The sequence below is a fragment of the Pollachius pollachius genome, assembly GCF_949987615.1.
Source record: "Pollachius pollachius genome assembly, chromosome: 4".
Taxonomy (NCBI): Eukaryota; Metazoa; Chordata; class Actinopteri; order Gadiformes; family Gadidae; genus Pollachius; species Pollachius pollachius.
This window is the reverse complement of record NC_136937.1, coordinates 27,785,135-27,812,389: the sequence shown is the minus strand read 5'-3', so window position 1 is coordinate 27,812,389 and position 27,255 is coordinate 27,785,135. Positions and strand designations below refer to the sequence as shown.

The 27,255-nt window shown below is 47.3% G+C and overlaps 2 protein-coding genes across 5 annotated transcripts in view; one reads left to right on the top strand and one right to left on the bottom strand.

The window, feature by feature from the left end:
- Positions 1 to 99: 99 nt before the first annotated feature.
- tubgcp3 (tubulin gamma complex component 3) lies at positions 100 to 25,227 on the bottom strand. 2 transcript variants are annotated; one of them, XM_079735981.1, is made up of 23 exons: positions 24,983 to 25,227; positions 24,270 to 24,377; positions 21,577 to 21,644; positions 20,972 to 21,049; positions 19,641 to 19,888; positions 18,049 to 18,215; positions 17,182 to 17,294; positions 15,426 to 15,551; positions 14,914 to 14,982; positions 14,058 to 14,190; positions 13,010 to 13,176; positions 9,983 to 10,093; positions 9,150 to 9,258; positions 7,289 to 7,478; positions 6,588 to 6,723; positions 5,970 to 6,038; positions 5,363 to 5,498; positions 4,874 to 4,962; positions 3,344 to 3,475; positions 2,941 to 3,081; positions 2,351 to 2,467; positions 2,042 to 2,136; positions 100 to 1,331 (listed from the first exon to the last, which is right to left on the bottom strand). In XM_079735981.1, the coding sequence occupies exons 1-23, from the start codon at positions 25,059 to 25,061 to the stop codon at positions 1,274 to 1,276; spliced, it is 2,739 nt and encodes a 912-aa protein (XP_079592107.1). In that variant the 5' UTR covers positions 25,062 to 25,227; the 3' UTR covers positions 100 to 1,273. The 2 variants fall into 2 exon arrangements, with proteins under 2 accessions (XP_079592107.1, XP_079592108.1); XM_079735982.1 differs by having other exon boundaries at positions 14,058 to 14,184.
- A 1,020-nt stretch (positions 25,228 to 26,247) lies between these two features.
- atp11a (ATPase phospholipid transporting 11A) overlaps positions 26,248 to 27,255 on the top strand; it is a 47,130-nt gene continuing 46,122 nt past the window's right edge. For 2 of the 3 annotated variants that reach the window (XM_079734790.1, XM_079734788.1), the window contains exon 1: positions 26,248 to 26,744. In XM_079734790.1, the coding sequence (XP_079590916.1) occupies positions 26,700 to 26,744 (45 nt within the window). In that variant the 5' untranslated portion in view covers positions 26,248 to 26,699. The remainder of the gene's footprint in view (positions 26,745 to 27,255) is intronic. The other variant, XM_079734789.1, reaches the window with a different exon arrangement.

Here is a 27,255-nt window from a genome sequence, read left to right as displayed (position 1 = left end):
ACACTTTTTTATTTGAGCGAAACAAATACGCACCAAAGGACAAAGAAGCTTTTAAAAAAACGTAATTTATTTAAACAATTGACCAGTCGTTCAGGTCTTCTATATTTTATAAATAAACAATAGTTGGGAGGCGGAGAATCAGACGGGGCTTGGATCTCCTGGCGCGAGGCAGATAAGAGTGGACCACTGTAGATAAGAGTAGGCACCTGCTTCGAAATGATTCAAAAGCCAAAGAAAATAGTCGAACATGTCAAATGGAATAGTTTTTTTTGTAATATATATTTTTGTATAAAAGCTGGGTCTGGTTAGGGGTTCCACACGAGCCATAACCCAACACCGGATCGGAGCCAAAAAGCAGAATTTGGTTTTAAGTTTCAAGTCAGTCATGAACAAAAAAAAGAAACTTGGGTTTGGCTATTTTGTCAAAATGATCGTTTTAAAAAACAGCGCAGGTATTTGTGTCGCAGGAAGCACAGCGACACAAGCATGGGAGTGGAGGATTCATCTCGCGATGAGTTGAAAAAAGACGTCACAGTGCCGGTGTCAGTAGAAAACCCGTTAACCCTCTGGTGTGTCAGGGCCTAAAAGTACCGCTACGGTGACCAACCTCGCATCACGTGGCCTTTATCGTCCGGTATCTAATGCTGAAACAAGTCATGTCAAGTCAAATAACATCAGCGCCCACAGGTAACTATTGTAGTCTTTTATGTATTCTTGAAGGAAAATTTTGACCAATTAATATGAACCAGACCAACAGGTTATTTACTTTTTCTTTTCTTTACAATTGAGCCCTGACGGCTTTGACGTGGGACACTGACTGTTTTTCCTGATGCTCCAATTCTCTTTCTTGAGACACACAATAAGGGTTGTTCTTAAACAACGCTCAACACGTCCAACGAGACCGTCAACACAGTGCGCGCACACCCTTTGACACTCTAGCCCACAGAATCCTTGTTGGTCGACAAACAAAGTGCAGAAAGGGATCAGTGGTGGGATGGTGCGTTGGGACGCTTTCACAAATTAAAATATGTAGGAAGAGGACAAGTTGTGAAGTCATTACACACCTAGGATGTCAAGAAAGATGAACAACGACAATAGTTTGGAAATGGGTCTGGATGTCAGCGTTTGTGTCCTTGAGATTAACACAATTCAAAAAACCCAAACATTTTCTGTGACCGCAATGTGAGGTCGGCAGAACAACAAAAAATAAACAAATCCACCGTCTGAAGCACCCCTCCCTCCCCCAGGCGTCGCCAGCATAGCGTCAGACGTCTCAGGAGCGTCGCCCCCTGGTGGTTCCGAGCGAGACGCGCAGCCTCGGCTCTCTGGCCCTGCAACACGACCACAAGGAGAACGTTAGAACCCCCAGAAAGGGAAGGTTAAACAAATGGTTCAGTGTAGGGCAATTTCATTTTAGTGTTGCTTTAGAAAGGACGATCTGATCCGTCTAGAATCCAATTAATCTGAATATTTTGCATGTTGTGTGAGCCAAAAAAAAATTATAATAAAAAAGAAAATACTAATAGAAAAATATATATATAAATAATGGGAGCCTGCTTGAACATCCTAGATTGTTAATACGTGAATACTAAGTAAATCTATCATATATTCTAAAACATACATGCATCATATAGGGTTTAATCCCTTTCGCATTTAAATATTTGTTACTTGACATTTTTTGGGTGTCTCAGTTAAATCAAAGCTACCTACTTTGGAAACCATCTGTCCGAGCAGGCAAGGAAAATCTGCCTCTTCTGACATCACAAGTGGACGTGTCCACCTGCGTGCGCTGGATAGATCAGTCCACCAGCCCACCCAGTGGACTGTAGCAAACGTTGCTCATCTATCCGTCACACAACCAGGTGGCCACGCCTACTAGTCACACTCACACCTGGTGGTAAGATATGTCACCTTTAAACCTCTAGACTCTCACAGGCTTGGTTCAATCTGGCATTCGATTGACCCACCCACCCACCCAGCCACGCCCACACACACACCCACCCGCCCACACACACACACACACCCACCCACACACACACACCTGTAGTGCTCGTTGAAGTCCAGCCTGAAGCTGAGGAAGCGGAGGCTCTGGTCAGGACTGGTCATCAGCAGCACCAGGAACTGCTGCACGATGCCCTGGGGGGGGGGGGGAAGAGAAACATTTAAAAAGGAAGGAAAGATGTTTACAGAGGCCCGCCTCCAGCGACATGATTGGTGGAAAACAAATATGAAGCAAAAGAATACAGATATGAGTTTGTCCGCCACCAGACTTTAGATATGAATCCAAGGTCAGATTTGTGGGACTGCCACAGACAGATGGAGGGAGGGAGGGTTAGGGGTATCGGGGTACCTGGTAGTAGTGTGTGAGGATGTGCAGCTGCGAGCGCATCTTGGGTATGGTGTCCTGGAACTCTCGCACTCTGTTGGCCTCCTCCGCCTCCTGCTCCGCCGTCACGCCCCACTCGCCCTGCAGCGGGAACGCAACACAAAGGAGAACGTCACGGCGGAGCCCAGAGGGGCGTGGCACTGACCTCTGACCTCTGGTAGCTGTTCGCCGGCGTCCCCAAATGATCCGTTATTAACGATACGTTCGCTCCTATTTCACAGTAAGCCGGTCTGACACGCTCCGTGATGAACCAGGGGGTCGACAAGAACTAGATGTGAACACAATGACCAGTACGATAGCTCAGACTCATCGGTGTGTCGTTTACAGTGGTAATGTTAACCAATGTATTAACCAATTAACCAATTGAAAAGAATCAAATAAAAAGAACATGCCACATTTTGCGCCATTCCAAGAGTGTGTAAAAGTAAGACGGATGTACAGTGGTCGTTAGGGCCACCACTAGACACTAGACACCACCCCCCTCCCTCCCTCCCTCCCCGGTGGCGCTCAGACCTGGTCCTCCCCCCCCCCGCCCCCCCCGGTGGGGCTCAGACCTGAGTCTCCCTCGTCTTCTTCTGCTCATCGTACTGCAGCCGCAGGCGGAGCTCCTCCAGGGCGGAGCGGTACAGAGAGTCCTGGGCACTCTGGAACTCAATGATCTGGTTGAAGATGGCCCTCAGCTGGTTCAGAAGAGACTGGAGGGAGGGAGGGGGGGAGGGAGACAGACACACCAATTTCAGCAGAGCCCAGATCTGATTTTGATTTTGAGTGTGCGTAAGTGTGTGTGTGTGTGTGTGTGTGTGTGTAAATGTGTGTGTCCGTATGTGTCCGTAAATGTGTGTGTGTGTGTGTGTGTGTGTGTCCGTATCTGTGTAAATGTGTGTGTCCGTGTTTGTGTGTGTATGTGTAAATGCGTAAGTGTTTGAGGAAGTGTGTGCGTGTGTGTGTGTGTGTTACCCTGCTGTTGCTGTCCAGCAGGCACCTGGAGATGATGGTGTCCAGGAAGACCTCGTGGGCGGTGATGATGTGGTCCAGGTCCTGGGCCTGCTGCACCTTGTTCCACAGCTCGTCCCACGAGCACTCAAGCACCTAAACACACACACACACACACACACACACACACACACACGGTTAATGACTTTAACAGTGTGGACGTACTCTAACCTGATTACCGCATCATGGCGGTATTGTTAACGTGTTAACATAACACCCGATGTTTCCTTTAAGGATGTATAAAAACAACCGCTAGAGGGTGCCCACGGTTCAGCGCCTCCTTGCTACACAGATCATCTCCAATGATCCAAAATGTCCCCAGCTAAAGATGAACATTGCGAGGTCACAAGCGGGACAAACGCTGCCTTCAAAGCGCTCTGCGGTTCCTGGGAGTTTCGGAGGTTCGGACCTTAAGCTCGGAGGAAAGTGCTTTGAACCAAGGGCGTAGGAACCGGGGGGGACGGAGGGGACGTGTCCCCTCCAATATTGGAGACAGGCGCATTTGTCCCACCTAAAAATTATACCGGGGGGAGAAAAATATTTTATTTTATTTTTAAAGCGCAACACAGCGTCTTGTCACCGCTTCTTATTCTAAAAAACTGGATGATTGAGCGTGCAATTAAAAGAATTGATTTGATATTTATCAGTTCATTACTGCCATTAAAAATGTTGTTTCCTTTACATTTACCAATGTATCTTTTTAGTAGAATAAAATATATTTGTGAATTTTTTCAGTGTAGTTAATTTATGACATATTTCTGTTCAAACCATTAACGGATCTGTCAGGTTTCCGATATGTGTCCCCCCCAATGTTAGACTCATTCCTACGCCCCTGCTTTGAACACTCCGTTGGGTCGGAGTTTTCGCTCAGAGTTTCATGTGGAAGTAAAGCCACCCGAGAAGTCCGAGATCACTTCACAACAATGGCTGCCCATTTCATTGATAGACTAATGTGAACTAGCAGCAAGCACAAAGAGGCGAACTTAGCACCCATTCTAACTTTTGCATTACGATACATTATAGCTTACAATTATAAACATCACCTGATTAATTCTCGCTCATGTTCAACCTTCGCAAGCAGTTCTAATAACTGATTCATCTGATTCAGCAAAGAAGCACAAAGAGGTCCCTTCCGGCATCCATACTTGTAGTTGTTATGAAGTCTAGTCTCACAAACAATCTTTTTTTTCCGGTTTTATGTCATAGCCTACGAACTTCTGAGGGGCGTTTCCTGAACACTCTTATTTCGGGTTAGGGTTAGGGAAGGTTTACGTAAAGACACGTAAGCGCTTCCGAACCTCCGAGCTGTTTTGAAGGCGGCAAAACCCCCACTTGTGAGGCGTGTTGCAAATTGCTCGTCGTCATGACCGCACCCAGTGTGTCGAATACGACGGCGCTTTAAAATGGCTTCTGCGTCAGGTTGCTCATCCGTGCGAACGGTAGCGATAAGGTAGGGTGGTGGGCGGTGTTAGGGGGGGCAGGCGGCCTCCTCACCTCAAAGGTGATGTAGTACTGCATCTGGTGGATGAAGTGGACCATCTCTGACGCCAGGATGTGGCACTGGTGGAGCACACCGGACAGCTCTGCAACAAGGAGACGAAACAAAGGTGTCATCAAAACCAACCACAGAGAGGCCAACACCATGTACCGGGGGGGGGATAACGGACTGGAAGGGTGTTGTTGGGATATTGCAGTCGGGCGGGGAACAAATATGTGCGGGAAGATCAAATAAAAGACAGGTGTTGCATGGTAGCCACATTCAACTGTTTCAACCTGACTGACTGACTGACTGACTGACTGACTGACTGACTGACTGACTGACTGACTGACTGACTGACTGACTGACTGACTGACTGACTGACTGACTGACTGACTGACTGACTGACTGACTGACTGACTGACTGACTGACTGACTGACTGACTGACTGACTGACTGACTGACTGGGTGGGTGGGTGGGTTTGTCTATGTGTGCAGTCACTCACCTGGCATGGTTTTGAGGAGCTTGGCGTTGCACATCTGGCCCTTCCAGATGTCCGTCAGCGTGTACTCCATCCTCTTAGCCCTCCACAGGAAGTTGAAGGCACGCAGGTAACGGCTCATGCACTCGCGCGTGAAAACCTGGAACACACACACACACACACACACACACACACACACACACACACACACACACACACACACACACACACACACACACACACACACACACACACACACATTTAGAAACGCCTGAAGTGACCTCAGACAGCTACACACATTTTGGTTTCTGTATGATTGATTTCTTGAACCATGGTATTACAATAACACAAGCAGTATAGCTTTGAGACTTCCATTGACTTTTTATCCGCAAACGAGGATTATCTAATTTTATCTTTCTTTGTTTTATTACAATACCGTTGGTCAAGCTGATCTTTACACAAAGTGCGGTAACACAAAGTAAGATAACGATTTAATAATTGCTAATTTAGCTAATTGTTAAAGGTGCAGCGGATTTTGCGGTAACCTCATGCCATCTGCAGAACCACATCAAGGCGTATGGATCTAATGGGACAGCAACTGCTGCATGTGGGTGTAGTAGGCGCGCGTTACCGTGGCGATGGGTCCATCCACGTGGTAGTCCAGACTGAAGACATCCCAGCCCGTGCTACCGGGCGACACCTGGAAGAGACGTTTCATTATCTTAATTGAGGTTCTACTGGGGCACTTGTGGATCAATCCAAGTGGACAGGCAGAAAGACACACAGGGAGAAGGAGACGGACGGACAGAGGTTGATCCACAGACAGCCAGACAGACATGCGGCAGTGACCTCAAGAAGACAAGAGACAGACTAGAGGCAGCCAAGAGGCACTGACCTGCAGCAGACCAGAGACAGACCAGAGACAGCCAAGAGGCACTGACCTGCAGCAGACCAGAGACAGACCAGAGACAGCCAAGAGGCACTGACCTGCAGCAGACCAGAGACAGACCAGAGACAGACCAGAGACAGACCAGAGGCACTGACCTGCAGCAGACCAGAGACAGACCAGAGACAGACCAGAGACAGACCAGAGACAGCCAAGAGGCACTGACCTGCAGCAGACCAGAGGCAGACCAGAGACAGACCAGAGACAGACCAGAGACAGACCAGAGAGAGCCAAGAGGCAGCCAAGAGGCAGCCAAGAGGCAGCCAAGAGGCAGCGACCCTCGAGCAGAAGACAGGCACTGACCTCCAGCAGGCGGACGTCCAGCCTCTTGAGGATCTCGGCGTTGTCGTACTGGGCGTTGGTGGCGCGCACCGCCGTCTCCAGGATGCCCGTGAGGTTGTGCTGGTAGAGGGTGGTTGCCGGGCGGGCCAGCTCCGGCCTGAGATTCAACAGTATTATGTTATTATATATTACATTGAGTTCTATTCATCCCATTCCCAATCGATTTCTTTCAGTAGAACTCATTTATTTCTTAAGAGAACATACATTTTATTAGTTTCCGATGTGAAATCGAGCAGGAGGGTCTATGACATGGAGTGCGCCTTCTGAACGTGTGTGTGTGTGTGTGTGTGTGAGTGTAAGAATGTGAGTGTGCAAGTGTGTGTGTCTGTGTGTGAGTGTGCGGGATCTGGCTGGCCACTGACTTCAGCAGGTCCATGAGGGTCTAACACATGGGAGTGTGCCTTCTGAAGGTGTGTGTGTGTGTGTGTGTGTGTGTGTGTGTGTGTGTGTGTGTGTGTGTGTGTGTGTGTGTGTGTGTGTGAGAGAGAGAGTGAGAATGTGAGTGTGAGGGAGAGAGCGTGAGCGAGAGTGCAAGTGAGCGAGAGTGAGTGTGAGCATGGGAGAGTTGGATTTGTGTGTGTGCGAGTTTGAGAGTGCGTGTGTGCATGTCTGTGAGTGTGTGTGTGTGTGTGTGTGTGCTTGCGGTCCCGCTGGCCACTGACTTGAGCAGGTCCATGAGGTGGCGGATGAAGTCCCCCTGGCCCAGCAGCAGGTAGCGCCGCATGGCCTGCAGGTGGTCCAGCAGCAGGTAGTCGCGGTTCAGCACGTTCAGCAGGTACTTGCTGGTGTCAAAGTACGCCGCGTCGATCTTACCCTGGAACGCCCCCTCCAGGTCCCACAGCAGCTCCGCCGCTGGGAGGAGGAGGAGGAGAAGAAGGAAGGAGGAGGTGGGTGGAGGAGGAGGAGGTGGGTGGAGGAGGAGAAGGAAGGAGGAGGAGAAGGAAGGAGGAGGTGGGTGGAGGAGGAGGAGGTGGGTGGAGGAGGAGGAGAAGAAGGAAGGAGGAGGTGGGTGGAGGAGGGGGTGGTTGGGTGGAGGAGGAGGTGGGTGGATGAGAAGGTAGGTGAAGGAGGAGGTTGGTGGTGAAGGAGGAGGTTGGTGGAGGAGGAGGAGGTGGGTGGATGAGAAGGTAGGTGAAGGAGGAGGTTGGTGGAGGAGGTGGGTGGAGGAGGAGGAAGAGGAGGTGGGTGGAGGAGGAGGAGAAGAAGGAAGGAGGAGGTGGGTGGAAGAGGGGGTGGTTGGGTGGAGGAGGAGGTGGGTGGAGGAGGAGAAGGTAGGTGAAGGAGGAGGTTGGTGGAGGAGGAGGAGGTGGGTGGAGGAGGAGGTGGATGGGTGGAGGAAGAGGAGGAGGAGGTGGGTGGAGGAGGAGGAGAAGAAGGAAGGAGGAGGTGGGTGGAAGAGGGGGTGGTTGGGTGAAGGAGGAGGTGGGTGGAGGAGGAGGTGGATGGGTGGAGGAGGAGGTGGTCATGGAGGTGAAAGGGTGGAGTAGGTGAGTTTGAATAAAAGGAATAGGTGGGAGGAGGAGGTGCGATGGGGATAGAGGAGGAGGTGGGTGGAGAAGATGGGCGGGTTGGTTGAAAGGGTGGGTGGAGGAAATGGGTGGAGGAAGTAGGGAGGGAGACAGGGTAATCCATCGGTTAGGATGTTTGACTCCCAGCCCAAAGCTTCGGGCACAAAGAGGGCTACCAGCTTATTATTGAGCCGTATCTTATCAATAAACACGTACTATATGTTACCCTGTGTTACTAAAGAGCCCTATATTGACATAGCTGCTAAAACGCATCTATGTTCTAGCAACTGTGTTGATTTCCCGTTCAGAATGAGGTGGGCCGCCTCTTCTCCTGTGACCCTACGTGGACCACACCCCTGTGTCGCTCTCAAAAACGAGTACATGGTCTTTCAGGCTAGATGATCTGCCTTCCGGTATGTCTTGTGATATCTTCCAGCAGACTCTCACGGGGAAGACGCGAGTTCACCCTGTTGAATCAGACGGCGCGAGATGAATCTAGATAGAAGGTGAACGTTCGATACCTGTATGCGCTCAGCTTTGAGCGATGGTACACCTGGAGGCTAAAAAAAGGTGGGAATCAATGGAATGTGGCTATGTATATATACCCCCCCCCCCCTCCCGTCTCTCTCTCTCCTTCCATTATTAAAGGGAACAAGGACAAGGACAGCTAGCGGTAAGTGCAGTGATTGATGCCAGCGGGCGTTGTCGGTAACAACATCTGCGCACACACACATAGGCACACAAAAGTGTGTTGGGTTTGAAAGTCTTCATCTTTGTTTCATCATTTCATCCATGTGGTTTGTTGTTTGTCAAGTGTCATTTCTTAAAAAGTCTTATAATACTTGAAGTGAATTCAATGCACAATTTATTTTATGAGTGACGTCCAAAGGCCTCCCATTAAAGCTTTCGGAATTGTAATAGAGGGAGGGAGACAGAGACAGACAAGAGACAGAGAGACAGAGAGACAGAGAGAGAGACAGACAGACAGACAGACGGAAAATAAAGTGTGGTCTACCATCGCTGGGTGTGTCGGCGGACTTGGAGGCCGGTGTGATCTTGCCGGGCGGTGTTCTGTCGTGACACACCTGGTGCAGGAAGTTGATGGACTTCCCGATCAGCAGCACCTGGAGAGGGGCAGACGGGGACAGACGCATGATTGGCTACCAGTCAACGAGTGCCATGACAACATGGCCGGAGTCCTTCCACGGCCATCGACTAAGGAGTAGTTGTTGTAGATCTGAGGCTACTTGGATCTGATTGGATTGACTCAATGGTATCTATGACTTTGAGTTACATACAGGCAGGGTTCTCCCAAAACTATGTAACAGGGGCTGTTACCAAGTATGGCTGCCCTGGAAAATGATTCAACATTATTATTGTTTTATTGTACTCGACTCATCGTCGTTCCTTTTCATCTCTTAAATATTTCAATACATCCAAATTGTTATTGTAATTTTAAGATAATGTTTAAAACTTTGAAAAGGCGAAACAACAATATCCCGTAGGATTGCTGCGTTGACGGCGCCAGCGACTTGAAATTCACTCGGCAGAGCTTCAGTGTAAAAGCCTCCAGAGACTTGCAGTATGGGTTCTTCAAATGACCACAAAACAAAAAGGTGGCTTGTACATAAAAGTTTGGACTCAATGTACAGCACTAGCACTATTTCGGAGAACTACTAGTAAAAAACACTTTTCTGGATGTCAGATCAGCAGAGAAGGACAAAACATCGTACCTCTAGTCTATACCCGAACTCTATGCATATGATCTAAACACACTCTTCATACACACAGTGTGTGTGTGCAACTGTATTTACGTGTGTGCGTCTGTGAGTATGTGTGCGTGGGTACCTTGTGGGCCTGGTCCATGGTGATGAAGGAGGGGATCATGGACTTCCTCAGGGAGTACTTGTCGTGCCAGAGGCGATCTGTCTTCACGTTGGGGTCGGACGCCACAAAGAACTGCACAAGAAAGAGAAGGACGTCAAAAAAAGGTGCCGTAGGCAGCGCTTAAGAGCTTTTATTTGATGTCATTTGTTTGAATGGTTCAACAGTGAATGAAATGCTCTGTGAGAATATCATTTTCTAGTTGACCAGTTTGATTTCAGACGGCTCCTGACCAATTAGGGCGTCGGTCCCTTGAACGGCGAATCGATTTTGAGAAACGTAGGGAGGGAGGGAGCAGAGAGGGAGGGGGTGTTGTAATATTTCTTAAGTTCCAAAAATCTTGCACTCTTCCGCTCTTTCCGGCGCTCTTGACGCTTAACCCCACAGCAGCTTTAAAATATGGTTCCTCATTTGGACTATACAGAATAGTAGTACTGACTGTGCCTTATTTCCCCTGCGCTGATGTTATCTATATACAAAATAGATTATCTATATAAATATATCAATCAATAGTATAAATAACTTCCCGCGTTTGGCCACATTAAAGGTGCATTGGACCAAAACGGCAACCGGTAAACGGCCGAGAACGCCGTCGTAAATACCGATAATTGTCATATGATCGGGGGGAGGGGAGGGAGACAGCTAAGTTTGACTTGCCCACCAAAGACTGCAACGAGTTACAACCGGGGAAGGCATTTCAGGACCTTTATAGTGGTGGCTACTGTTCCGAACACTTCCTGCTCTTTGGCCCCGCCCCCTGTGGATTGATGAGGTCACCCCCTCTAATGGAGTGCACGTTATTGGTGGGCCTCTTAACGAGCCACCCGGGCAGAAATCAGGATCGTTGGGAGCAAGTGGACGTTTGGGATTGTTCAGGATGTTTGTTTTAAAATCTCAGTTTAGTTTTTTATTTCTCTCTTTATCTGAGCAGTGTATTTCCTTTTCGAATGCCAGAAATAAATTTAAAAAAGGAAATAAAATATAAAAATTATTCTTCTTGTGGGTCAGTTTGCTCCTAACAGAATTGAATGACCTTGACGAGACGGTATTATGGTCACTACTGTCTGTTTCCTCGTACTGTTCCAGTGGTGTTGTCAGTCAGTCTATTCTCTGTTGTGATTTCAAAGGAACTCAACCCTGCCCAAACTGAACTAAACGGTATTCAACTCAACAGATGTTTTGATGCTGTATTTTGAAATTGCAATTATGCCCCAAGGTAATTAAAACAAAAAAAAAACTAACTAATAAATTGTGTAATATCTATATATGTTACATAATCATAATAATAATAGCAATAATCAGTATTTAAGGGATAAAAAATGTAATTGATATGCAATGTCCCAAATTTTATTGAACTAAACTGAACCAAACCCTGTGTGATGCGTGTGGGTATGTCTTTTATGCGTCTTTGTGTGTGCGTCTGTGTGTGTGCGTCTGTGTGTATATGCGTCTGTGTGTATGCGCCTGCATGAGTGCGTCTGCGTGAGTGGTTCTGTGTGAGTGTGTCTGTGTGCGTTCCTCTGTGTGCAATCCTCTGTGTGCGTGCGTGCGTGCGTGCGTGCGTCCGTCTGTATACGTCTATGTGCGTGTGTGCGTCTATTGCTGCTTTTCCACCGACAGTACCGGCTCAACTCGCCCCGCCTTGTTTTGCGCTTCCATTGCCAAAATCAGGTACCTGGTACTTTTTCAGTCTCACCTCCGTCCAGGTTCCGTGAGAGCTGAACCGGTACTTTTGTGTGACGTAAACAGGCTGCTGGCCACTGATTGGCCACAGAGTGACGCCAGTGGACGAGCGCGACGACAGAGCCTGACACCCGTTATAGCAGTGTTTATATCATATCGTCACAAAATGAGCCACTTATCGAAGAAAGCGATATGTACGATTTCTACTTCTGACGAAAGAAAGGTTTATAGTTTACAGCAGTGTTTACATCATATCATCACAAGATGAGTAACTTGTCACAGAAAGCGATGTTACATTTTATAGGCGACCCACAATGTTAAGTTATCCCATTCACGTTAATGAACTACGAGGGCACAAAAATACGTAATAGTTCACAAGTCATACATGTATGCATGACCCTAGAAAGCACAGACGAAATAAGAGAAAGCACGTTCACGCGGAGAGGGGGTGCAATTTCAGACGGGGGTTTCCTTTTCGGGGATTCCATTCCAACACCGGCATCTTTAAATACTAGCATCAGCGTTCAGTCAAGTACTAAAGTGTGACGCCACGTTTCCATAGCAACCGATTTTCGGTTCTACACAAATCAAATTAGGGGAAATCCTATGCCACATGAACGTTTTATAGAAAAGGAATGATTTTTTTGGCGAATTGATTTGCGAGTTTGCTTTACCAATGGGGTAAGTAATATTGAGAATAGATTGTCTTCACATAAAAAAAACTAAACTAAACTAACGTTGTGTAAACTGCTGTCAGTTAAATACCCCAGGGGAATACATGAACGCCTCGACATGTTTCGATTGGTAGTGATTTTCACCTCTTGAAATTGATTTATCTTAATTTTGAAAGAAACAACACATGGAAGCAATGGAAAACGCCATCTCTCGTTCGGTTGTTTAGAACTGAAAATCCGGTTGCCAGGACAATGTGACGCTTTCACTTTAGTACTCTATGGTGGTTGATTATTGAACACCGCAGGATCAGAGCGCAAGAACACGCCGTGGGCCGCGACAGAGGTGGAGGCGCTCCTGTGTGTAGCCCTATCTGTTCATGTGTCTCATGGATGAGCATGCGACACAAGTTTCGCGCATGCGTGCTATGCGACCCATACATGAGGTACTTTTTTAGATGGAAACAAGACGTGCCTGGAACCAGACCAAGGCGTGCCGGGCTACTCCGCGGCGAGTTGAGCCGGTACGGTCAGTGGAAAAGCGGCGTTAAATGCGCGCGTGCGGCTACATGCGTGCACCTGTCTGCCCCTGTGCGTCCGTGCGTGCGTGCGTTCGTGCGTGCGTGCGTGCGGTCACCTCGTGGTAGGTGTCCTCCAGCTCCCCGTCGTAGATCCAGCGGTACAGGAAGTTGAGGATGGGGTGGGACACCATGCTGAGGATGTGCTGCACCAGAGCCCTCATCTGGGGGTCGCCCGTCTTGCCGTACGCGTGGACGGCCGACGCCAGCTCTCCGCCCTTGCGCCCTGTGCGTAGGGACACACACCCACCACGCCGGTTTAACATGTGCAGTGGAAACACGCTACTGGGGTCTGGTTCCTCACGCTAATGAGGAACCAGACCGGCCTACCCCCCCACGACTGGGTTAAAGTAAGTACGTTTCTTTATCTGTTGTACACTTTATTGTTTATTTGTCTTTATCTGTTGTTATTGTTTACTTGTCTTTATCTGTTGTTATTGTTTACTTGACTTTCTGTTATTGTTTACTTGTCTTTATCTGTTGTGCACTTTATTGTTTACTTGTCTTTATCTGTTGCTATTGTTTACTTGTCTTTATCTGTTGTTATTGTTTACTTGTCTTTCTGTTTTAGTTTACTTGTCTTTCTGTTGTTATTGTTTACTTGTCTATCTGTTGTTATTGTTTACTTGTCTTTATCTGTTGTTATTGTTTACTTGTCTTTCTGTTGTTACTGTTTACTTGTCTTTATCTGTTATCATTTACTTGACTTTCTGTTGTTATTGTTTACTTGTCTTTATTTGTTGTTATCATTTACTTGACTTTCTGTTGTTATTGTTTACTTGTCTTTATCTGTTGTTATTGTTTACTTGTCTTTCTGTTGTTATCGTTTACTTGACTTTCTGTTATTGTTTACTTGTCTTTATCTGTTGTGCCTGTGCACTTTATCTCTTTCACCGTGATTCCTGATTCCTCTGTATGTTTGTTCCCTTTGAAGAAATTGACAATAAAGCCGACTTTGACTTTAACTTTGGCCTAAATATGGCGTGCATGGACTGTACCATCGGAGGGACGCGTGCGTACAAGAGGAGAAGACGTCTCCATGGCGACTACTCAGAACACACACACACACACACACACACACACACACACACAAGCACAGACACACACCTTGGCAGAAGTCGACGAGGGCGGCCAGGGTCTTGAGCCGGACCTTGGGGTCATAGGTCCAGACCAGCAGCCTCTTCAGGGTCAGGCTGCTCTCCACCGTGAGGTTAACCCCCTGGTCCTCCTCCACCTGCAGCTGGGACACACACACACACACACACACACACACACACACACACACACACACACACACACACACAGACAGACACACACAATGACAGACACAGACACAGACACACACACACACAGAGACACAGACAGACAGACAGACAGACAGACACACACACACTTTGTTTTCAACCGTTTGCAATGAAATATCGTGAAACTGGGTGTTACATATTGTGAGTGTGTCTGAAATTGCAATTTTTTTGCCGTATTTTTTTTATGAGCAATGAAAATATAAATACTTGGACCTTAAGATTTTATTCTTTCAGCCGTTTTTGTTCGTAATATTCTGGCCATCTGTCGGCCATTAGGGAGAATAATTCTCTGTGAGAATATCAGATTTACAGTTGTGCCTGCTTCTGAGTGAGACCACTTCGATTTTCTCCTTGCCAATTTCTTACTAATGAGGGCATCTCTTCTCTGATGGGTTCTATCTCTCGGCGTCAATCACAGGTCAGTGAAACGCAATACTTCTCAACGGTGGAGGAGCGTAGGGAGGGACGGAGTAGAGAGGGATAGCCCAAATTAAAAATTAGTTCATATAGCTCTCTCTATTTATAACTCTGGAGGCTTACCCCCACCACACCTTTAACTCAGTTAAGTATAAAGTGTTGTTCCCGCTACAGTTAGATTAAGGTACATGCAGTAAGGCCCGTTCTTTGTTTTTTGCATCTCAGCAGGTACTTTACACCACCTGGGAATGGAGCACAGAGAGGAGGCGGTAGTACTCCTTCAGCTCCTGGTGGAGCGATGCACAGAAACTCTGCAGGGAGAGAGAGACAATGTAAGGAGAGAGAGACAATGGCTCAGAGACGACTAGACAGGGGAGACAATAGCATTAGAAGGTGAGGGACCGACCGATACATTCACGTTGTCTGAGGTTTTGTTTTTGGCTACGAGGTATCGATACAGTTTCAACACCACAGCGCGACCTGAACGGTGATATTAACAGTGAGGGGTCATTTAAGATGATACACTGTAAAAAATAAATAAATGTAGTCCACTCCATGTGAATTTTATGAAATAACTAATAATGCATCAAACACAAATACATTCCGTTAATAATGAGGTTGACCATCAATAACAAGATTATTAGTAATTTAAAAAAGTATTAAATCAGTTGTGCCAGTTTGACACAATAATATACTAAATACAGCGATATTGCAGGTTTACAACACACACACACACGCCCCCAACCCCACACACCTGTCCGACCAACCCGAAGGCGCGGTCGAGGCTGCGGGCGTCCGTGTACTTGCGCACTTTGTTGTGCAGCCATCCGAGCTCGGCCAGCCTGCTGCCCGTGTCCCTCAGGGACTTACACAGCACCACCTGTCAGCCGACACACAGGTCACAGGTCACAGGTCAGAGGTCAGCCACACAGCAGGGCTCGACGCTAACTGACCAGTGGTTGGAAACACGCTCGCCCAAAGGATATTTTCACATGAAAAAACAATCTTTAAATATTTTTGATGGAATATGGATCAAATCTTTAGCAGTGCTCCCGGTGGAGACAGTGAGTTGAACGTTTGACGCACGTTTCCCGGTCGCCTCGTGTGGACCAGCGACACGACGGCCAGGCTGATCGCCAGGACCGGGTGGGGTGGGGTGTGCCGCCGAAACCGGCTCCGACTTTAAAAGACCCCTAGTGAGAAGGGGCCCTTAGCGGACCACATTCAGGGTGACTTGGACCCACCGGCCTGGTACCCCCCCCCCGTACCTGGTCCGCACAGACGCCCGGTACCGTAAACCTTGTAGGAGTCGTTTTATACCGAGGCTAAGTGCCCAGAAGGCAAAAGCCGTAAATACCTGCAGCCCTGGGCTAATGCGTGTCTAAATGAGCCTGAGTGCTTCCACATCCAATGGTGTGACTATAAGCCTATCTTTAGCCCTGCTGCTGTAGATGAGGGGAAGCGCTTGTGTGTGTGTGTAGTGTGGGTGTGAATTTGTGAATTTGAGTGTGTGTGTGTGTGGGTGTGAGAGAGGGAGGGTATAGTCAGTGGCGGTACTGCTTGGTCTTACATTATCGATAACTTGGAGGGAGGGAGGGAGAGCGAGAGCGAGAGAGATGGATGGACAGACTGAGTGGAGAGGGGAGAAGAGTGGTCGATGAGGCAGTGAGGCAAAGAGCGCCATATTGATCTGTTGAATCTTTTTAAAGAATCAACTTTGCTTTAAAAGACGGTTCAGAGAGGAGGGAGGACTGATCAACACACACACACACACACACACACACACACACACACACACCTTGTTGTTGTTGTCTGTGTTACCGTGTTGACAGACAGACTCGGTCTTAATGGGGTGAACTGTCGATGTGACACACACCCATCCCCATCATCCCTCCCCCCATATAGTCTACAGCCATATAAGCAGCATCATATTGTTCCCGTGCGTCTAAATAGAGCTACTCTAAATACTTGTCAAAAACAATTTTGTTTTGTTTCAAATGTTCACCAAAGGAAGCTTGAGTTTAACTCAAAATCGAACCGAAGCAGAATGTGCAACAATAAATTAGCATAAGGACCACAAATACACCAAAGAACTGCATCAAAGCTAAATGTACTGTTGACATAATTGTACTATTAACATATTTGGCTCATCGATAACACTGAATTCATTTAACACTAATATCCTATCCCTCTCTTAGGGCTTTGCAATTAATCAAATTTAGATTTTTGGGTCAAACGATTTCCAAACTAATATAATAAAAAAAACATTAAATAGAAAAAATGTAAGGGGAAATTTCAACGTGTTTTTTTGAGAGAAATGCTGAATAAATGCATCATGTCTTCTAACTCCAATATTTTTTTTGAATAATCGTAATTTCAAATGATTTTTTTTTCCATAAATCGAGCAGCCCTACCCTATCTGCACCTTTGCTTCGGATGGGTATCAAACAGATCTTTCATTTTGGTGGCCGTTTTTTCCCGCCCCTTCCCTCACTCCCGGCGCACGGTACCTTGGCGTCCATCTTGTAGCAGTTGTCGGCGAGGTTCATCTTGATGTATTTGCCGTCGATGCCCTGGAACACGTAGAGGATGTCCCGCACCAACGCCGCCTCTGTCACCTCCGCTGCGCCCCGCCGAAGGACACGGAACAAAAAAAGGAAGGTCGTCAACATCTGAACGGTAATAAAAAAAGAACGACAAAACCTTCACGCCCGGCGGAGTGTGGCCGGCCGCCCGGAACAGATATTAATGGGAGAGGTGATAAGGGTGGGGTGGGGGACCGGTTGGTCAGAGAAAACTAAACGGTTGAGGTGGATCATTGTGTTGTAACGGATCAGAGAATGGCCAGCGCAGCAGTAAACGCCGGTTCGAGTCCCAGGCAGGTCGCACGGGCTCAGACTCCAAACTTTTCCAATTACGTCGCCACGACCCTTGAACCCCTCCCGGTGACCTTCTAACACGAGAAGCGAGGACTAAGTTAACCAGCGCTTTGTGTGATTCCCGCCTCTCCTCCTGCCTCATACAGTCTGAAGCACGATGAAGACAAGGGTAAGAGTGCCTTTCCACAGAGGCCATTTTACATTTACGTTTTAGGGCATTTGGCACTGCTTTTATCCAAAGCAGCTTCCCACGCTTCTTCCACACATTCACGGCGAGTTAATCATGCTCAGGGACCCCTCAGGGATGCTCGGAGGAGCCGGGAATCGAACTAGGAACCTTCCGGTTACGAGTCCACCCAGCTCTACCTCCTGAGCTAAGCCGAACCCCCGACGGCCTGCGTCTGTTCTACGATAAGGCCTCTGTGGAACGGCTCCGTCTTTTAGGGGATTGTAGTTTTATCCAACAGATGGCCGTTCTGAAACGGAGGTTGTGGTCACCGTTGGGGTCCCCGTCGCGGCGGGGCCGTATGCTGCGGTTGAGGCAGACGGGCCCCAGGGGGGGCCGTGATGAGGGCGGGGCCAGGGCACAGGCAGGGGCGGAGCCCACCGGGAGGGCCCAGGCGAGACGCGAGCCCAGGGCCGGGCCGCCTGCAGCTGGGGGTTGACTGGGAACACACACACGCACACGCACACGCACACGCACACGCACACGCACACGCACACGCACACACACACACACACACACACACACACACACACGTTAATCTGTGTGCATAAAGGCTAACCATAATGCTCATAGAAAATGCAACCACATTCAATAATAGCAAAGCTAAGCAGGTAATGGTACAATGTGTGAATAATACACGTGACTCTTAATAAGGTCAAACTAAGTTTAAAATGATGAACCCAACACACGCTACTTCAACTTTAGAAACTGAAGATAATAAAGTCATTTTGCGAGGGCTTGCCAACATCATATTTACAATTTTTTTAAAGCACGTTTTTTTAACTCATGGTGACTAAAAGGTCAACTTTGCTGGAAACTGATCCAAAAGTAACATTTTAATATCATATTATATATTTCTACGAGGGCAATATCCGACACCAGTCGGAAAACAAAACGAAACACAAACAAAGCGATCGGCAAAGTCAGCAGACACCTGTGCGCATCACACGAGCACTGTCGGAATTGTAAAACGGATATTCAATGTACTGCCAGAATTTAATAATCGTATCCCTTCGACCTCTGGGTAACTCGTCCAGCATGAGCGCTGTATCGCTTGTGTCTCGTAGGGTAAGTGGTGGCCGCTGTGTAAATACAGCCGACCCCTGGGCGATGTGTATATGCACTCAGGGCCGTTAAATAAATAACTAAATCCCAGCCCATAACTCCAGGAACGCTTTGGAAACGGGAGAAGAGTATGCATAATTAAAGCATCAATACTGAATTAGGACCTTTAATCACACTTCAGCCTCTCGCAATCCCACCAGTGATTAGGAAAAATACATAGTATTATGGTCTGGATGCTGACTAATGGACTGTTTGAGTGCAAAGATAAAAGCTTTGTGGCCCTGTTTACATGAGATAGATCTAGATCTAGACTCAGATCTAGATCTAGATCAGGATTCTCCAACTGTTTGGGTTGCATTTTTGATCTGTATATATATTCAAAACCTCATCTGCTTTACACAAAGGGGGTAGCACGCGCTCAAAAAGTCTCAGCCTGTTTACAGGTGGGGACAGCGCACGAGGGACAACTGCTTAAAACGCACACGCGTATACAGGTTTCAGGTTTGTCCACACATCCATGGTTTTGAACATCTCAGAGGCCAGGGTGAACCGGTTCACATCGCTTTGGATCATACCACAAATCACGTCTAGCAATAAAGATGCAAGGCCAAGGACTCGCCCAACGTCAACAACACCATCCTGCCGCAGTAGAAAGAGTCAAGAAGCCGTCAAACTGTGTGCGCTTAACATCATAAAAGCACTGGTTGTGCGCTTATGATGTTGCTCAACATATTAACATATCATTGAACTTAACATATCATTTAACCCCGTTGCTCTGCCTCCTCGAGGATCGTCTTACCCGGCCAGGAGGGACTGGGGCGTGGGCGAGGGCCCGTTGAGCGTGTACACCCCCAGGCTGGAGATCCCGCTGGTCCCCATGGTGGTGCTGGAGAGGCCCCCGGGGGCCCCGGCCACCGCCGTGGCCCCGCCAGGGGCCGCCCGGTCCCCGTAGCTGAGCGCCAGGCTCTGGGGGCGGGTGCAGTAGAAGGGGGTGGAGTGGGCGTCCCGGGGTAGGGCCTGGGCGAACAGGGCCCCGTAGCTGCCCAGCTGTGGGGCCACAAACACGGGGACGCGGACTTCGTTAGTCGGACACACAGCGCTCGTAGTCGGAGTGGCGCGATGGGGCCGATTGCGGCGCATCAATTCTGTTCACGCATTAATTGCCTCCATTAAAGTTTGAATTATTATGGTTTAACAAAAGAGAGAAGGGGTCGGGTGGGGGGGGGGCAGCCAAACCACCGAAGCATGGAAGCACTCGCTTAGGATTTTTTGCTTAGGTCAAGCCCTTTGGCCGTCATAACTGCCCGGGATGTACTCAAGCTATTGGGCTGATGTTCCTCAATAGGAAGGCATTTAATGATCTAAGCCCTGCTTTAGTGCAGATCTGTCGAAGGCAATAGAGGGCCCCTTCCTTAAAGTACTTCATCATACATCCATTTAGGGAGGCAGGGCTCTGCGGTCGTCTCTATTCGTAAACATTTCGTCCCCCATTTGCATCGGCTTCTTTTCGCGCCGCGATCGATCGACGCTGCTCGTATTGTTTCAGTCTGGAGTTAAAAACCGCCTCGACTTTGTTCACAGGTCAAAGATGGCTGGAAGGGACCGCAGCTCTGGCCACCATGTTTGCGAGAACCGTGTGCTATTCCATAATTTATTGAATTTCAATGACGCAGTACTGGTTAACTTGATGGGATTGAGGAAGAGCAACATTTCGTTTTTTTAAATGTTGTATTTGTCGAACGAATAGATTTACCAGCCAATCGATGGTTTGTAACCCTGATCTATTCTTTACCTGCATAATGGCCATATATCTGTATATATCCATTGGCTGGTGTTAAGACCCTGAATGAAGACGGCATGCCCGCTGATTAAGGGAGCTATTGAGTGAGTAGAAAAAAGAAAGTGAGTGAGTGTAAGATTGCGTGAGTGACAGGAAGAGTGAGTGATTGAAAGGTAGATTGAAGTGTGTAAGTGAGTGACTGAGTGACTGAAAATGTGTTATGCAGGTAGAGAATAGTTGCAAATGTGTTATGCAGGTAGAGGATAGCTGCAAATGTGTTATGCAGGTAGAGAATAGAGAATAGACTAAATGGGTGAGTGAAATTGAGTGAGTGAGCGAGTGAGTCTCACCCTAGGGGAGGGCTTGCGGGGGTCTTCACAGAGGCTCAGCAGTAGGTAGAGGACAGACCAGCGGTGTTTCAGAACTCCCTGCAGGTGGGGATGGCCAGATGCAGGGCAACATGGTTAGAGATACAACAGGTGGTAACTGGGTTCAAACCCCAATCGTCCTGCACCACTAGGCCTCATGTGAAGCAGGACGCCTGAATGACACGCACCTCGGCATACACGGCCAGTCGCTATGGATAAAGCGTTGATCAACTATTTCATTATAGCTAAACTACTATGCTATTAATACAGGATTATACTGTATGTATGTATGCACATTTTCTGGAAAGAAATGAAATGTCCTTGTTTGTATCAATAAAAGTCTTGTACCATACAATATTGCGACAATAGAGCACAGCTCAGAATTACTTTATCAATAAATAATAATGAATCATGAATCAATGATATTATAATATGTTCACACCAAATTCTTTAATATGTCAGATACCAAGAAAAAACATAAGTCGGTCTCCTGACTTTCTTGCATATATGCCAGTTACCACCAATGGGCTCAGCAGCATTTATGTTGACATGTGCACTCTGGCAGTCTCTCACCCACACACACTGACCTGAGTCTGCAGCTTCCGGTGGAGCTCAGAGAACAGGGCTGCGTCCGCCTCCCTCCTCTGCTTCACCACTGCAACACACACACACACACACACACACACACACACACACACACACACACACACACACACACACACACACACACACGAGACAAATTCCACATTACTCAAAATAAGACTAGATAAATTGGATAGTTGAGGTTTGTTGTTTGCTCTGCACGTCAACAGCCCATTGTTACAAGATTGGCTTTGAGCTAACAATTGATAACATGAGAAAAGGAGTAATGGTCTCTTTAAGAACGCGTCTTACTTCTGTATGCCACAACAAAAACATCATTCGATTGGATGGCAAACGTTCTAACAGCCAGGCCGCTGTGTGTTAGTGTGTTTTATTGTACATGAGGGAGGGAGCAGAAACGTGACCTGTGTCATCACGATGTCATCGGCAACTAAATTATTCAACCAGAGATCAGCTCCTGGGGAGTGGATTGGAGGAGAAATATTTCCGATTTTGTGGCACCCAATGTTAAACAGACGAATGTTCCACAGTGGAAGGATTTACATTTTAATATTTGTCTTCAAAAGGATAGACTTGCTACCCAACATTAAAGCTAGGGTTGGCAAGTTGGGGAAACCAGACAGAGTGAGCTAGATTATCAAAGTATCCAACCGAAAAAAAGCCTCAAAAGCCACTACCCCAAAACACGTGCATAGCTCCCTAGCTTTAGCAATAGGTCTGTCAAGCATGCTCCAATTCCAATCTAATACCAGCTTGATTACTTTTCCAGATGAACCCTAGATAAACAGAGATATGGATCTGCAGGTCAAAGGAACCGGGCAGACTTGTGTGTGCATTGCAATAAGTCAGGGCTTGATATCTCAAACAGAAGTACCAAAATAAGATTATTTCCCCATGTGCTCTTCCGACATCAGGCATGTTTCACTTGAATCTAGGGTTGAGATCTTGCCTTATCCCCACTGTGATCTCCCCTTTGCAATCTTACTTAACTTGTTTGCAATTAGAAGGCAAAGTCATAGCTTAAATCTGAATAATAGATCACGCTGCGCACATTACTTATTTTCGTATTCCACGTCAACGTTTTACATTATAAACAAATCGGGTCGATGGTTTCTATTCTAATGGCTCCACCGGCCAGCGGGCACCAAGCTCGACCTTTCGTCGGATATAAGATCAATCCGGAGATGAATGGTTTATTTAGCAGAGGCCGCAATATTAAACATTCAGGAGCAAAGTGAAAACCCCAGCGCACCTCCCAATTCCCCATCTGGCCATCAATGTGGTCAAAGTACGCCATAGCTAGCCACAGTTTGCAGAAGCCCTTGTACTTCCATTAGGGCTGCTTCAGGGGGGGCTAGCAGTCAGAGGGGGTCGAAATTCAGCCAAAAAGATACTAGGTGCGATCCCCAAACCCAGCAGTGTTCCTATATCATTGGGCAGGCTGCCCAACTCCTCTAGAATTGTCAATGTTTACATTTGCATTGGACATACGGCTCCTGATAATACAGATCCCGCCCTTGCTGGCTGCACTGTATCTCCTTGCTACAGAAGGCTGAGACAGCTGAGAGAGAAGGTTGGTGGGCGGGATCTGGAAGGAAAACCAGCCAATGGGCGAGCAGGTCAGAGTGCACCCTGGGTCACCACAAGGCTGGTGCCTACACAGGGTTAGGGTTAGCGCAATACTGGGTTGAATCAGAGAACCACCCCGAGCTGCATTGCAAAACGCCCGTCCAAGTTAGAAAGAACACTATGGTGCTTCTGCATGTCTGACTCTGGATGTATAAAAACACAGTACTGCTCGCATAGGTGTCCTGCAATGAGTCGACCATCTCTGTCAGCAGCAACTTAATACGCAGCGACATTCCCTTACAACGTCAACATTGGAAGAGGTCGCACTTTTACCAGTGTAAACTCTGGACCTGGCAAGCGGGGCGTTTAGTGGAACATGGTGTGGAACAGCGGGTCGGTGGCTTGTGAAGGGGGTGTGGGCCGCCAGGTTGAGCCACACTGTACAGTAGACACCGTAGGGCGGGTTGCCAGCGGTGACCGGCTAGCTCAACATCCAGGGATGGGATATCGCCCCGGGGGACCATATTCCCAGCGACGTTGCTGTAAACCGCAGGGCGTCTTGAAGGGTGATGAGCGTTGGCGTCTCATAACTCAGGTAGTGTAGAAACTAGTCTAGTGGTTAGGGTGATTGACTCCCAACCAAAGGGTGGTGGGTTTGAACCCCTATGTCAACAGCTTCACTGTAGGCATGCTAGAGCAGGATGTCATGACCCATACAGGCTACTGGACGAAATGGATCTGAGTTTCCTGTAGTCACTTTGTCTAAAAGCTCCTGAGAAATTATAGTTTATCATAGTAAACAACTACCCTAATTGCTCCTGACGGGCTGGCTGTCGCTTTGCATGGTTGACTCGGCCGTCGGTGTGTCAATGTATGTATTAACCGTTAGTCACTTTGGATAAAAGCGTCTAAATGTAAATGTATGTCTCTTCTAAGCACAGCATTTACAAATCCTTGTTTGTGACCCTATACCAGGCTGAACACGTTAAGTGTACAGGATAATGGCAAGGACGAGTTCTCCCATGACAACGATATGGCGCCGAATCTTGAGAAGAAAAATAGATGTTAGATGTTGTCAACTCTTGGGTAGTTTTCACACTGTACGTACTTTCCTTCTTGATCTTCTCAGACACCAGGAACTCATCCCGTTCGATGGTGGGGGCATAGTTGCTGCCGATGACCCGCACTGCATACTGGAACTGGTGGGCTACTTCCGCTGGGGACGGAAATAAATACACTCAATGAAGTCGTCAAGAAGTCAGACAGGTCGTTTAAGCAAAGAAGCCCTTCGGTTTCTCCAACTATTTGGATTTGGTCTTGATGTCCAAGAATCTAATTTGAAATTAAACTGTAGTTGTATACTGAGTTTAGTTATTTGTCTCATTGTTTTTATTAATTTTACAAAAGGAATGTATCTTGATACTTTAAAAGACATTATCATTGTTAAAACAGCCAGTTAAACATTACACTACTAGAGATCATCAGATCGCATTGACAGGATACCACTTGTTATCCGTGTTATCCTGCCCCAGGATAACAGACGTCCCAGCTTCAGGACCAATGTGCGGGTACAGAGGCGTTACATAAAGAAGTCAACACTGCGTCCACTCTGACAGCCAGCCTGCTCTGACAATGTCCCCAGCATCCAGCAGCCAAACCACCACCAAGTCATCATAATAATCCTAATGGTTTGGTCAGTGGGACCAAACCATTAAGCACATCCTGTATGCAACATGATCCTCATAACTCATGAAGTATAAAAGGCTACGCTAACTGGGGGCATGTAGACCCCTGCTATCGGTCCGCTAGCGGCTAGGCTACCTTCGCTCTTCCCAGTGATCCTGCAGCACAGGCTCTGGAGCAGCACGTTGGGGGACTTCTGGTCCAGCGACGCGGCCATAGCGGTGCTGCTGCTGTCAAATCTACTTTCTCCTTAAAATCTCGCTCCGATGGGAGAGAGTTGAGGTCAGGGTTTGTGTCGGCTAACTCCAGCGGCTCAGTCCTCGTACGCGCAACGCCATTTTACTAGAACCCGCCGAAACGCGTCTCCTCCTCCTTCTGTGGGCTCCGGCTGTGGGTTCAGAGCGGTTGCTAGCTAGATAGCTAGCCGCTAGCTTGGAAGGACATGAGGCATGAAAACATTGCCCGCGAAACACAATACGCTCACGAAGGTTCCTACCCACATACTGCTGGCGCTGCTGGTACAAATCAATACATCACGGGATGTAGGGCTGATTAAATTTGATGTAATTGGAATTTGGAGTTATGCGTAAATGATGATAACTTTTTATGCATAGATATTAGTTACAAATATTGTTAGTATTTTGTTATGATTACGTTGTACGAATTATACGGGGTTTTTTTTTAACTACACTGAACATTCGTTAATATATTTATTTTAGAATGAAGTTATGCAATATGTGTGTTTAATTTGTTTCAGCAACTTACGAAATGACAGCACTGCTTGGGGTGTCCCGAGGATGTGCGTACGTGTGCAGGTGTGTGTGTGTGTGTGTGTGTGTGTGTGTGTGTGTGACGTGTGTGTTTCAGTGTGTGTGTGTGTGTGTGTGTGTGTGTGTGTGTGTGTGTGTGTGTGTGTGTGTGTGTGTTTGTGCGTGTGTGCGCGCTTGTATGCATGATGTGTGTAAGCGCGTTTATGTATGCATGTGCGTGCGTGTGTGTGTGTGTGTGTGCGCGTTTGTGCGTGTGTTTGTGTGTGTGTGTGTGTGTGTGTGTGTGTGTGTGTGTGTGTGTGTGTGTGTGTGTGTGTGTGTGTGTGTGTGTGTGTGTGTAAAAGAGCTAGCGACAAAAAATAAAAAATAGTTCGAGTGCCGAACCAAACTTCAATGCACAGTTTCATTGAACTTAATTTCCTTCTCGAGGCGGGTAGCAGACAACACTAGAGCGCGCAAGCGCCCCTCTCCTCGCCACCTGGCCAGTGCGGTGACGTAGAACCAAAGAAAATCTCCCTCTGCCACCGGCAGCAGCACGGGCCAAGGAGATTAGAGGAGGGGAGGGAAGGTGAGGAAGGAAGCAGGAGGAAGGAAAGAGATAGTTAGAGAGAGAGAGAGAGAGAGAGAGAGAGAGAGAGAGAGAGAGAGAGAGAGAGAGAGAGAGATTCACGAGGTTGTAGAATAGTAGTGCTTTGTCACACAGACACACACACACAATCTCAGACAATCCCAGAAAGAGGTGGAGCGCGCGACTCCCGTGCTCTGCCTGCACACGAACTGTTGAAAAGTATGAGCGCCTCGAGCCTCGAGCCACTCTACAGCCTCGGTTTCCCGTCTCGTGTCGGCTACCACAGGTGAGGCGGAAATAGGATTACAGCCTTTTATTCGATCAGACTCGCAGCGGGGTTGTTGATTTTAGTTTAGAGCAACTACGAAAGACACAAAACAAAAGCACAAAAAAAAGAAGACAACAAAAACATGGAAAGAAAAGAAGAATTAGGAAGAAGCTAGGGTCTGACGTTTGACCGGTCGAACGACGCGCCCTCCAGGAAGCTCAAGTGTCCGGGGAGAAGACGCCGAGGAAGATGGGGATGTATATTAGCGCGCTTCGGACCCTCATCAGCAGATACGTGAGTACGGGGACGGCGCGAGACCCCGATGGTCACCGTGCACGCTTACCTTTATGTGTTAGTGGCAAAGTTTCAATAGCCGGATAATAATAGGCTGATAACAACACTGCACTTCTACTACTACTTCTACTATACTACTACTTATAATTATACTGATGATAATCATCATCATCATCATCATCATCATCATCATCATCATCATCATCATCATCATCATCATCATCATCACCGTAATCATTTACTATTTATAATAACAACAAAGTAATAATAACATAATAATAATAATAATAATAAACAAAGGAATAATAACAAACCGGTATGAATATCATTGTCAAAATAAAATGGTTATTATAATAATTTATTTTCCTTTTCATTCTTAGCAAAGGAAATTATGTGGAGAACGGAAGTTAACATTTTTCCACTACAAGTGTTGCAATTCAGGTTTATTTTCTTCGTCTCCTTTTAAGATGTATATTTACTCTCTCAAAATAGTGAAGTCTATTATCAATGA